At 33.6% G+C, this 14,418-nt stretch overlaps 1 protein-coding gene across 2 annotated transcripts in view; it reads right to left on the bottom strand.

Annotated features, from left to right (window-relative positions):
- Positions 1-9,094: 9,094 nt before the first annotated feature.
- The window catches only part of LOC128218995 (multiple epidermal growth factor-like domains protein 10), an 8,479-nt gene continuing 3,155 nt past the window's right edge, over positions 9,095-14,418 (bottom strand). For both annotated transcript variants that reach the window (XM_052926788.1, XM_052926789.1), the window contains 3 exons: positions 14,379-14,418; positions 13,822-13,847; positions 9,095-13,549 (listed from right to left, as the gene is read on the bottom strand). The exon at positions 14,379-14,418 is cut by the window's right edge and continues 72 nt beyond it. In XM_052926788.1, coding sequence (XP_052782748.1) covers positions 13,389-13,549; positions 13,822-13,847; positions 14,379-14,418 — 227 coding nt within the window. In that variant the 3' untranslated portion in view covers positions 9,095-13,388. The remainder of the gene's footprint in view (positions 13,550-13,821; positions 13,848-14,378) is intronic.

The following is a 14,418-nucleotide window of genomic DNA, read 5'->3' as shown; positions in this document are numbered from 1 at the left end:
GTATGATTCTTATATTATAGTCATGATAGTAATCCACATTTGAAATCGCGTTGTTACAAGTTTTTAAAGGCCATGTTAGGTTATACTTTAATAAAACATGCTCGAAATCGCATGATGAAGTTTTCTTGTTGGTTGTTTTTCAACATGTTTGTCGGTTGGAAACAATTGACAACACTATTTACCATGCTCTAAAATATATTTCATTATAACTGCATTTAATTAGTGATGCATGCGTTTACTTTGGAGTATTTGTAAATGTGTTTAAAGGCACAAGGCTAAGCCTTATAAACACACGACGTACGAAAACGACAAAGACAGACAGTTGCAGCTCATTCGAATGTATGAGTTTGAATTATTATTTTAGCAGCAAAAGTGCTTGCCACGTAATGATGATTTTGCTTCCTTTTTTATTTGGTGTTTATCGTCTTTCTCACCGAAGTATCTCCTTTTGATCTCTAGTATATTACGGTTTGTACTTTATATCTTGCACTAATGATGGCTCGGCTAGACAAGATCATTTTCTTTACTATACCTTTAGTTTTAGTATTCCTCTGGTAAGTAATTTTTGATAGTTAACAGCATGGTAGTTGAGCGCTCGTAAACATTCACCAACTCCTTATAGGATGTATTCTTCAACGTGTTTTACAGTATAAAAGTAGTATAAGAATACTTCTTTTAATGAGTGAGTAGTCTGTATATGAAGTGTACATTTGTGAAAGTGGTGTTAATACTGTGTGATTCAAATATATATTGTCATTTGGGCCCTTGCCGTGTGCACCTAAGCAGGGTTTAGTTTTGATTGTTCGACTATTTGGCTTGTCATCGTTATTGTGATTGTATTATGAAAATTGTTTTGAACATCTAAACAAGCATGATTGATTTTTGACTTTAATTGTAAAAGCTTAATTATCCTTAGGTGGCTTAACAGATAGTTCACCTTAATAGACGTAACTTAATTATATATTCAAGGTCTACCGTATTTTGCAAGTGCGATGAATACAAAACAAATACAACTTCCTACGGCAGGCGTGTATTTATCTTGTACACTAGTGGATAATGGAGTCGCAATTTGATTTTGACTGGTCATTTACAGGAATGATAAATGATGTACTGTAAACATACGTCGTAATGCTTCGATTGTGTTTTCAGATGTGTAAACACCGTTTTGCTTAAATTTCAAACTCAAATACAACTTTGATCGATTGTCTTGTTCTGTTTATTTGTACTTATCTCATATTTACTGTCAACACACGGTTAAACAAATGAGAGCATTGCGCTATCAAGTTCGAAAAGTGTACATGATACCTGGTGAGTGAGTTCAGAAATGACGTCTTCTTTAAGTGAATAAAACCGAAACATGGAACGTTGTTTAAGTTTGAATCATTGGTAAATATGCCTCCTCACACAACATGAATACTATTATTCAGATGAGAAAACTTCCATTCATCACGTACTACATTTTCTTTACATCATTAAAAATGTGCTTCTTCAATCCTTAAAGCTACCACTTCCAAAATATAAAAAAAGAATTGCAAAGAAAAACATTTTTCTAAAGAAAGTATTTTCTATACGCTTTTTTTGTATACCATAAAGTACCTATGATATATGAATACAACACTGTATTGTTACATGGTATTACTTCAGCCCTGTGGCATGCGAACTTACTTTTCGGAATGTGTTGTCTTAGAATGCCTTGCAATTATAGTGTGAGGAAAGGCAAACCTTGAATATTTGCGATAATAGAATAATCAAAAGGCAAATCGAACAAATAGTTAAACCAGCACAAACACTCCGTTGCATGGGCTGTTGCTTTGTGATTATCGTTTTCTGGATATGGTACAGCGAGGACATGATCAAGTGAAATGTTTTGCTAGTTAAAACTGAATTTTAGGTCGTTGTTTCGTTTGAATTTAACCGCACATAGTACATAATTGCAGAAAAATGACATTCTGAATTAATGCTGATCGGTGATTTTACAACTTTATACATATACTGTCCCAGATCCAGGTATATTAGTTAGTACCAGAGAAGGTCAATAAACGTTTAAAGGCTAATGCGATACTGTCTGGTAATATTTGCATAGTCAGTTCATTGCAATGATTGCAATGTTACTTCCAGAGTCAGTATATATACATAGGTTCGAAGCTTATATTCATGTATTATGCAGTTCATTAGTGTCTGGTTATTTGGGATCATTGAGAACATTGAATATATATCCTTTTTTATGATTATATGGGCGGTTATGCTTGAAATAAACTAGTTTGGTTTAATTTCATAAACTGTCTATTTGCTCAGTTTTAATTAAAATGAAAACCGTTTTGTCTTTTGTTTTACTATCAAACATCCATCCGGAGGCGGTTTCGTCGGTTCGTTCCATCCTAAACCTAGCATACTTAAACAACACTTCTATACTTATTTGCTATACAATAAATTCGAGCTGTCTTTCCAACAAATACGCTGTTTAGACAAGATGTGATTAAGATTTATCTATTAGTTTTAGTGACATTTAAAAAAAGACCCGACGTTACCCACCAAGGCTTTAAGGTTGATACTTGAATATATTTCCTTGTTTTTTTTAAGAATTGTTCAGAAATACCAGTTAATGATGATGCTGATTGTAATGAATTGTCCCCTTCTGCTGTTTTTTGTTCTAATATTTACGTTATGCCTTTTCATTGGATCAACGTTTGGAGCAAACCGTGGAGAGGACGCTGGTAAACAAAAACATCAACGTATGCAACGCCTTTTCAAAGTCGCTAGATGCATCATCTACAAATAACCCAAGACCGACGAGAATCCAGAACATAATAGGACCACGTGTTCTTACATTTAGCCTCACAGACATTGTTAAACAAACCGTTTTGTACGGTTTAGTGAATTAGGATATACTTGGTTTGAAATCATCCATAGCGGGTATCTCTTCGCGTGACAACGAAATGTCCATTTAAATTCTATGGTTTGAAACTATTGTGTAATCTAACATTTTAATGATTACATATTTACGCTAATAATACGAATTGGATATTTCTTTATAGCAGAGAAGTATAAACTATTTCAAAATTGTTCAATACGATGTCCTTAAAGACTTACGGGAGATAAGGTCGACATCATGTGATAACTGACAACGCAGTATCTCTGGTGACGGACGGGCAGAGGCTTCTGAGGTTTCCCCAAAAGGAGGGTTTTATTTCAGTTTTGCCTAGGCGAGTCGACCACGTTCGTAAGCCCCATCCATACAGCTTTTTTTCTGAATGGTCATTGATTAAATTTCAAGTTTATGCTGTTGTCTTTTTTATATGACCATTATATACATACCTTACTCGCAAATCGAAACTCTGATGTCTATTTAGTTACGTAGTTTAGAAAAACAGTTAAGCCCTTACTAAACATAAAATATTTGTCATTTGAAAGCAGCCTGTGCAATTCAGTCGTGCAGGTTTTAGTTTAGGTTTACAGGGTCCAGTACGTTGAATACCGCGTCAACTCCTGTGTCACTTACCATACATTTAGCAAGCGTCCGGCAACACTATTTTGAATCCCAAATACTTATAAAATTAAACATAACCTTATTTCATGCGCTTTCCGAGCATTAATTTACCGTGACGGACTTCGCACCCATCTTTCATGAAACAAGAATGCTTTACATATGTGGATACTGAATTGCATATTTGCTGAGCTGAACGAAATTGTGTTGCTTTATTGTTCCAATATTAATATTGCCTATTGCTTTATTGTTGCAATTATTGATATTGCCTATTGCTATTTTCTGCTGCAATTATTGATATTGCCTATTGCTATTTTTGCTGCAACTATTGATATTGCATATTGCTATTTTCTGCTGCAATTATTGATATCGCCTTTTGCTATTTTTGCTGCACTTATTGATATCGCCTATTGCTATTTTTGCTGCAATCATTGATATTGCCAGTGCTAATTTTGGTGCAATTATTGATATTGGCTATTTGCTCAAACGTTTGGGGTAGATCGCCATTGAAGACGCCAAATTGTGGCAAGTGACTAATTGGCCTTTAATCGGGTCAATATTTTCGGACCATTTTTTTCCAAAATCACTTTGCACGTCTTTGGGCCAATATTGCATATCAATTTGTGATGTGGCTTTTGTGCCATCCTATTTTATCACTCTTTGTAATAATTTGCTAATTGTGCAATCATTTTATGCAATTTGGTTCGTGTGTCCAAATGAATGGACTTAAATTAGAATTGAGCCTCGCCAAATATTCCAGACAAAACGATTAAAACGATATATGCCAAAAATAAAAAAAGTGAAACGGAAATATGATGTTGGGTTGTTTTTGTTTATGAAAAATTTATGGTATTACAGTTTAAAAAGAACGTAACGGAATAAGGGCGTAAGAAAGAGTCAATATTATTAATATAGAACGAGTCACAGAATAAAAGTTTAGCAACCAGTGAGTAAGTATGAGTCAAGGCATCGAAGCCATCTTTGGGGGAAAGAAATTCTGCAGATAATTATCTCAGACGAAAGTATTTGAATCGGTCATCATACCCAACGCGGAGATTCGTATAATACTCTGCTACCAAGAAGTGTTTATCGTGAGGAAAATTTATTATTGTCTCATGACTGTCCCATTTGGGCACCAAGCTTAACAGTTTCAAACGACAATTTATTTTAATGAAGCTTTATTAGTTAATATCCTTGCATGATTAGGAAGCACTGACAACTTATGGTTAAGAACGCATCTGTGAAGAAGTTTTTATGTATGTTAAATACGTTTGAAACATTGCCTTGATCAAACTAGTTTCAGTCCATCCAAAAGCCGATGCTGTTGGCAATGAATAACATCAGTTATTACTATCAAATTAAAACTCAAGATTAAAATGCTATTTACAAACTATGGATTTAGATTTCCCTTCCGGAAAGTATTTATTTTTTGAAACGTGTTGTGAAATAAAGCAGGACCAGTATTTGACATGCATTTATGCGTTTAAAGGTGAATGTTGTTATTCTCATCTTACGCACTAAGTTTAGTTAATACATTTGTGACATTTCATGCTTCAATTTCCCTCAAGTCCTTTCACCGATATTCAATTGATGATAAGTCTAATACACTGCAAAAACAATTATAAATCAAAAGAAAAGAACGAACGTTTGCTATCGAAACACATCATTTAAATGGCATTTTCAAATAGGTATTTTTCCATAGAGATATAAAAAAACTACATTGTTTTTGTTTTTGCTTGTAAACATACATTGTTAACATAAATACATTAGTTTTAATGCATCATCACATTTTAACACCACAACATCTCGGCAATGTGTATTTCACAAACCTATTTGTATCAGAATTCATCATTTGAGTTAGTGGTAACGAAAACATTTAAGCAATTTTCTTTCATGGATTAACCTTTCAGAAATGTTTGTTCTTTGGAAACCTGTTTTGATTTTGTGCATCATTGTTGAAAAAAACTCCACCAACATCTGTCAAATAGATATGAAAGTAAGTCTTAGCATTTACAACCTTCCTGAATATATTTGTTAAATGGTATTATTGTATAAAAGGTCACCCACTATTGATGAGATTAGTAAGGTAAAACTTTAATATACTCTTTAGGCTGAATGTTTGAGCTTATGCCTTTTGTGACTTTAAAAGTACAGCAATCAAAACCAAAGGAATGAAACGCTCGCAGTTGAAAATAAATGATAACAAATTTTAAACGATGAATACAACAAATGTTTCACATTATATAGCATTCATGTTACATGACTAATTTGTGTTTGGTATTCTAAATGCTAGTTATTTTTGCTTTTTTTTATTTAAGGTCAAACGTGTAGTAAAATAGAAACTTTCACACACGCTTTGCGTGCAATCAAAACTCACAGCAAAAAAAATGAAATTTTCAATCTTATAATGTATGTTCATCGATGTATCAACCACGGCCAACGAGCCAACTACCACATTACAAATCATCGTAGTAAGTGAATATGAAAGAGCTCGTCTGTACAATGTCAGTGAAAACTCAATGCTGGGTTAGCACAGTGTTTTGGCGTGGAAAAGGCACACAACAAAACTCCACAAGATGAAATTCCAATGACAATAGACCAATGAAGAATTAATGCATAGTTTCTGTTTGCGTATATGTTATAAACTCGTACCGTTGGAATTGTCAATAAATCCCGACGGATTTAATTTAGTTAGCCGGTTCTTAAACGCTCAAACTTACTAACTTGTCTCAACATTTAGGAACACTTAAAACGTACATATAGCGCTGTTGATTTTAGTTATAAATTCCTTTACTAATCTTTTGTCGACATAATTCACTTGGCTCAAATGTAGAATGCATAGGTATTAGAAATGTCACGAAGGGGCATCTAAGAACACGCCATTAACGGTCAATTGGAGTTTCAGCAGACTCATTTATTGAAACAGGCATTCCACGAGCATTGTACTGAATACAAAATTTATTTATTCCCGTTGCTAGTCCGTCTGAATTCCATTCTCTAATCGACCAGATCTAAGCCAGATAACGAAATTATGATTTACTTATATAAACATTATTTATAAGTATTATCGGAAATAGGGCTTACCAGGACCGTTTGTGCTGTTCCTTTCATTTGTTGTTCTCATTAAAAAAATGATGACTAGGAAAACCAGGCGTAAAATAATAATATGACCCCATTAAATGTGTACAGAGACCTATATCGCATTATTGATGAGAAACGGCCAATATACGCAAGCGTTATAACGGAAACTAGTCGATTTAATGCTCTTCTGTGATTAAAATTAATTAAAAATGTCCGATGTTGCTTTCAACTGTTGCATTCTTATTATTACTTCTGCAATTGTTGATCATAATTAATTGTATCTGATATAATGCCAACTCCAATAGTGTTTTGGCGTGGAAAAGGCACACAACAAAACTCCACAAGATGAAATTCCAATGACAATAGACCAATGAAGAATTAATGCATAGTTTCTGTTTGCGTATATGTTATAAACTCGTACCGTTGGAATTGTCAATAAATCACGACGGATTTAATTTAGTTAGCCGGTTCTTAAACGCTCAAACTTACTAACTTGTCTCAACATTTAGGAATACTTAAAACGTACATATAGCGCTGTTGATTTTAGTTATAAATTCCTTTACTAATCTTTTGTCGACATAATTCACTTGGCTCAAATGTAGAATGCATAGGTATTAGAAATGTCACGAAGGGGCATCTAAGAACACGCCATTAACGGTCAATTGGAGTTTCAGCAGACTCATTTATTGAAACAGGCATTCCACGAGCATTGTACTGAATACAAAATTTATTTATTCCCGTTGCTAGTCCGTCTGAATTCCATTCTCTAATCGACCAGATCTAAGCCAGATAACGAAATTATGATTTACTTATATAAACATTATTTATAAGTATTATCGGAAATAGGGCTTACCAGGACCGTTTGTGCTGTTCCTTTCATTTGTTGTTCTCATTAAAAAAATGATGACTAGGAAAACCAGGCGTAAAATAATAATATGACCCCATTAAATGTGTACAGAGACCTATATCGCATTATTGATGAGAAACGGCCAATATACGCAAGCGTTATAACGGAAACTAGTCGATTTAATGCTCTTCTGTGATTAAAATTAATTAAAAATGTCCGATGTTGCTTTCAACTGTTGCATTCTTATTATTACTTCTGCAATTGTTGATCATAATTAATTGTATCTGATATAATGCCAACTCCAATACAAATCACCTAAAAAGTTATGATTCTAATAATTGTTCTTAAATATAATATGATTATGTAGAGGATAGGAAATGGGTGACCCTCAGCTCTGATGATTGCCCTAGCATCGAGATAATAATGTTGCTTGCTGATTTATATTTCAATAATGACTTTTCTGCAAAAATCAAAATACGGTTATGGTAACTATGTTATTTGCTCGACTATCTTACAAAAAATATTTCGCTGGCCTTCATTTCTTTCTATTCCTCTGATGGACAATGACTACTTTCGATAAAATAATCTCTATAAGTGAAATACTTCATTAGTCTTTTAATTGTTAAAAACAAAGTCAGAGAAATGAATACTTTTTGAACACTATTTCACATTTTGACCTTGAAATAACCATAACCTTGATTGGAAGTATTGTTACAAAAACCTATGTTTTTAAATTAATACAAACATTCAAGTCCATACTTATTTGCATTAAGTAGTAATTACAAATAAAGTTACCATGGCTTTATAAAACGGCGGCCATCTTTGTTATTGTCTTGGTGTCCATGGTAGATGCTCGATGCTAAATGTTAACCCTCGCTAAGGTAAAGTTCAGACAACCCGCAACACAAATAAGCTAAGTATATACATATGCATGTTGGCAAATATTTCTTTACTTAAACAAGATCTGGATTTTGATTATTTGCATGGGATGGCGTTTTAGAGCAGGTTGGCAATTTCAGTTATAACTCCAATACCCTTTTATTTCATTCATTTAATACTTCACACAGTTTTTCAGGACCATCACAAAATGAGGTTACATAACTCCATATTATCCACCATATTATCCTTTATACAATTTATGGCTCCTGATTGACTTAGGAACTTAGGTGAAAGTTTAAGGGCAGTTTATAGTTTTACGGCAAGTTGGGATAAATATTGGGATTTTCATCAATTCCTTTTATACCCTTCATTCGATGTATTCGCAAAGTTATTGACGACAATCTAACATTTAGGTTACTTAACGCCATGTGAACCGTAAATACAAATTATGTCCCTTGATTGACTTCTTTTCCTGTTTTCCCTTTCAAAATCAGGTTTTCACAAAATGAAACTCGGTTATTAGAATGGCGTACGTCGTTGTTCGTGCGGGCGGGCGTGCGGGCTGATGGGCGGTTGAGTGGCCGGGCGAGCGGAGTCAAACTTACCTATGAAACTTGATAACTTTTGTTACGGTTGACATACCTTGACTAAACTTTGTAAGTAGGAAGAGTTGATGGAGACCTTATATGGGAAAGCGTTTAAGGACCCTAGGCTGAAGGTCAAGGTCACTGTTACTAAAAATGAAACAAAACGATTGAAACATTAAAACTTTATTAGGGTTGACGTATCGTGACAAAGCTTATTATCTAGGAAGAGTTTATCAAGACCTTTCATAGGATTGCATTTTGGGCCCCTGGGGTCAAAGTCAAGGTCACTGTTACTAAGAAAGGAAACAGTGAAAACTGATTAACTTTAGAAAGGGTTGACATATCTTGATTAAATTTGCTATTTTGGAATAGTTTATGAATACTTTTCATGGAATTGCGTTAAGGGACCCTGGGGTTAAGAAATAGCTCACTGTTACTATAAATAGAAACACTCTTGAAACTAAATACCTTTAGTTAGGGTTGACATATCTTGAATTAAAATAATATTTATGAAGATTTTTATGAAGACCTTTCGATAGATTGCGGTTTGATCCCTTGGGTCAAAGACAAGGCCACTGTTGCTTAAAATAGAAATATGGTTAGTACTGAATAACTTAAGTTTGGGTTTATATATCTTGACTAAAGTTGGTAAGTAGGAACAATTTATGAATACCTTTTATTGTGTTGCATTTGGTGTCCCTAGGGTCAATGTCATGATCACTGCTACTATAGTAGAAAAACTACTTGCACCCGAAGAACATTAGTCAGGGTTGCATTATCTTATCTTAACTTGGTATTAAAAAAATGTGGAGACCTTTCATGGGGTTGCGTTTAGGGTCCCTGGGGTCAACATCAAGGTCACTGTTACTAAGAAAGTACGGTCACGTTTACTGTTACTAAATATAAGAAAACAATTGATACTGATTAATTTTAGTCAGAGTTGACATATCTTGAACAAACTTTATATTTAGGAAGATTGTTTATGATATATTTCATGGGATTGCGTTGAAGGCCATTTTGGTCAAGATCAAGGTCACCGATGCTAGAAATAAAAAATGGTTGAAACTGAACCTCACAATGAAAGCTGAAGTTCTTCTGTCAGTCAATTAAAGTCTGGTAATGCTGCATTACAGCGTTTCTTTTTTTAATTTATTTTGAAAAGCACAATTTTATTTTCTTTAATCAGGTTTTCACAAGAGCAAACTAGTTATTAGAATGACTTGCGTCGTTGTTCGGGAGGGCCGGCGGGAAAGCGGCGTCAAACAAGTCAATGGTATCAAATATTTTTATTTATGTTTGACAAACAGTGATCAAATTTTGTATATATGAAGAGTTTATGGAGACCTTTCATGGGACTGCATTTGGTCCCCTATGATCAAAGTCACGGTCACTGTTACTATAAATAGAAAAAATGGTTGGTATTAAAAAACGTAAATTAGGTTAACTTATTGTGACCATAGTTGGTATCTATGAAGAGTTTTGTGGCCTTTCATGGGATTGTGTTATGGTTGAAACAATGATCAAGGTCAAGGTCACTGTTGCTAAAACAGAAAGTTGTTAGCTATGAGTAACTTGAGTAAAGGTTGACATATTGTGACCAAACATGGTATAAGGAAGAGACAAAGAAGATATTTCATGGGATGGCGTTTATGGCCCCCCGGGTCAAGGTTATAATTACTAAAAATAGTAACCGTTTTGTACTGAATACCTTAAGTTAGGGTTGACATGCTGTGACCAAACTTGATATGTATAAAGAATTTATTGAGGACTTCCATTGGATTGCGTTTGGGCCCTTATGGCCAAGGTCAAGGTTACTGTTACTAAAAATAGAAAAAAAATCAGTTGAAACTGAATCTCACAATAAAGTAGTTTTGTAATTCATTGAAATCCTGGTTGTGTCACATCTCAGCGTTACTTGTTTACTTTTTAATTTGACTATTTTATGGCTTTTGACTGGCACATATTACATCATTAGCGTACTCATTTCAAAGACAGTCGTAGTCGAGCGTCCTACGACAGCTCTTGTTACAGGCATCGTGAGTTTAATGGTGTTTTTATAGTACACTTGTTGATTTGATGACATCGATAGGGAATTATACATTTAATTTAGGAAAGCTTAATTGAAAATAGTGTTTTTTGGTTCTTGGAAAACAATGTTTTTGGCTTTAAATGGCATGATAATCTGGTTAAGATGTACATACGCTTAGAAAGTGATTGTTAAGTGGTCTTTATTGCTGAGTTTGAATGCAACCTGACAAAAATGACCTCTTGGCCAGGGTCCTTTTGGTAAAAAGGGGAGAGGCGGCACCCATTATACATTTAAAAAAATAAAACAACTGTATGTCCAGTGGTTTAGTACTAGTGCCATTAACCCCTCATGATTTTTCATAAACCTGTATTTGTTTTTGCCTTGTTTGCAATTGAGATGGATGTGTGGCTATATGAAGTGTGACAATACCACGTTACTTCCCCTGTTTAACAAGAGTTTCATGATTCGAAAATCTCTTCAAAACATGGGAAAAGCAGACTTAATCATAATACCTTGAGAAATGTCAGCCGACCTAAAGCCATCTTTGATTGATTTAATAATCATCTGCATTTTGCCCTGTTATTCGTTACCCTTACTTACGTATGTTTAAAACATGGAGAATTTAAAAATAAACAAACATCAGGAGTATAACTTATTTTAAAAATGTTTCATGTCACTAGAGCGATTTCCCTAAGTATTGGGTTAAATTCGATGGAACGGAACTTAGTTTAAAGTGATAAGCGGTTGGAATAACGCAAGGTTCAAAACCGCAAATCATCTATTGCAATCGTTTAAATTTGCATGGAACTTTACAAATATGATATTTGTATTGATTTTAATATATTATTATCAACAAGTAACTATATCAATATGAAAATTCGCTTTATATTTTATTTTCGTCTTATGAAATGTATCTAAGATTAGATATGATTTTATCGAAAAACATTTGACATAATCATTGAATCCTTTTAACCGTTGTACAACATACTAAAATGTATTTGGAACGGAATCTTATATTTACTTAAATATACTTTTCACTTGAGTTGATTGTAAATAATATTCTTTCAAGCTGCTTATTGCAGTGTTTGATTGTATCCCGAAACATATCTGGTAAATTAATGCGTTGGTTTAAACAATGATTTAATTTAGAAAGTAATATATCAGTGAAAAGAAATATATCATGGAAAACACCTTTTTCGTTAAAATAATTATTTTTATCATACAATCGTATCAGTGTATTTTCATATAGAATCATTGTTAATTGGTTAATATGTTTACAATATGCTGTACATCTACATCCTGTCTATTAACATTTCTTTAGTAACGTTCGTCTGAAATATAATCATTTTTATATCTAGCAAAATAGAAACACTCCAAGATTCCGCTCGCAAATATCGTTGCTGTTAACGCTAGTATGTCTAGAAAGGTTTATACCATTGGAAAAATAGCGGTACGTTTTGCAGGAACCTACATCCAACACTTTCTGCTTAAAATATTTACAGTAAAGAGGCGATCAAATGCGTGTTGAAGTTGCAATATCAAAAACGTATGGTTACAGGATCAGTAACGAAAATATAATACACACATGTATTAAAACGAGTTCAGGAAGTGTGTTAGTAGGAGAGCCTAAGACATTAAGATATCAATAAATTTATACATATTTATATAAGAACACAATGTTTTGTTTTCATTTGATTCGTACACTTAGTCAATAAAATGGATACAAAGGATGTTATAAAATATATCATAGATATCTGTTCGCCAATTTTAGCATTCAAACATAACTACCTTGTGCCCTGATCACTGCTCACTGTTGTAAGTGGAGGATAGCAAAACTAACTGTACATCATATCTCTTAAACGGTGCCAGGGACATTGGAAGTGTTGCAATTTTTGTTTTTTTCAATGAACAATTACTATCTTACTTGCTACATATATCTGTGTTTCTGGGGGGGGGGGGGGGGGGGGGGTACTTCCAGAGTGTGTCCATTTAAAACTCAGACTTTATGGCACTTGATGGCAAGAGCATGTTGGCGTTACATTGTAGTAAACTTATCAAAGATATGTTAATGAAACACTGAATAAAATCAATACAAATTTGTTATCAAGTCCTTACCCACCTCTGTTAAAGAGTGTTGTATATGAATGAATGTGCATTCAGATTAATAACATAAGAAAAGCAATTAACTTATGTTTACCTTCAACATAAAGAACAAGCACGGATGTCTCTCTGAATGGCTTGATGTTATGCTTAGACTCCAATTACTCATGTTCTACGTTTCCTTGATTTGTCGAACATATTGATGTTATATTTAAACATTCCATTGATAACCAATAAGAAGCTTAACTATAAAAAATATACTTATTTGCCGATATAACAGTGTGGCAATTTATGTCAATAAAGTATAATTATTTATGTCTGTACAATGTCTTCTTACACACGTATGAACAAAAACATGTGTTTTATTTTGTCCGGTCCTGTTTATCCTTGGTATGTCGGGTTGTTTATGTTGTTTATGTTGGCATAGTGGCGATTATTTTCCCCATTTCCATCATCGTGTCGCAAATCTTCATATAACTCCATTTGCTGTGTTGCAGTCTCCAAATCGCCATGGTCTCGTGCCCTCATTGGAACGTTCGGGTCTAATCAATATACAATTTGTTTGTTTAGTGAAAGATAGCAACATATATTACATGAAGTTTATACCAAAACCTAAATTTACTGTTTTATTTCTTACTATTGATTTGTCAAATATAATAATTGTTATTTTACTGGAATTCTTTAAACTTATATTATATATATATATATATATATATATATATATATATATATATATATATATATATATATATATATATATATATATATATATTAATTGTTTGATGTAATTATTAAATCATACAAAGAGTATTACCTTCTATATTTGTCTGCATTTTCGATCTGAAATAGGTATTACAACAGAAATTTATGACAAAAACAAAAATATAAAAGCAAATGGTACACATGGCTTATTAAACGATTTTGGGGCATAAGCTATATGTTACACTTGCGTTGGATTATTAGTAAATAAACATGTCGCGTAAATAATTCAAGTGCTAATGAAACAGACTGCATGGCTATGTAAATTTGATTGGGATCCAACCCACTACCTGGCTATGCAGGCGTACATTACGGATTAAACCAACTACCTTTCGCTGTGCATGCAGACACCGTGACTCGAACCAATTGTAATTCACTGAGAACCAAACCAACTACCTCTCGCTGTGCAAACACAGACACAGCTGGTCAAACCAACATTGTTCGCTATGCAGGTAAAAGAGGCCATAACAGTATTACATTACTTTAAAGGGGAGCTGATAAATTCCCCTTTTCATAGAATAACCGGCTACGTTGATAAAACACCATATCTATTCGATAAACTAAAATGACTCGTATTTTGCAATTTTTGATAGCTTTTATCGTACAACATACCTCCTAATCTGTAAGAGGACAACTGCTCCAATCATCAAGA

The sequence above is a fragment of the Mya arenaria genome, chromosome 15, assembly GCF_026914265.1.
Source record: "Mya arenaria isolate MELC-2E11 chromosome 15, ASM2691426v1".
Classification (NCBI taxonomy): Eukaryota; Metazoa; Mollusca; class Bivalvia; order Myida; family Myidae; genus Mya; species Mya arenaria.
The sequence above is the reverse complement of the archived record's forward strand: the minus strand, read 5'-3'. Positions and strand labels throughout refer to the sequence as shown.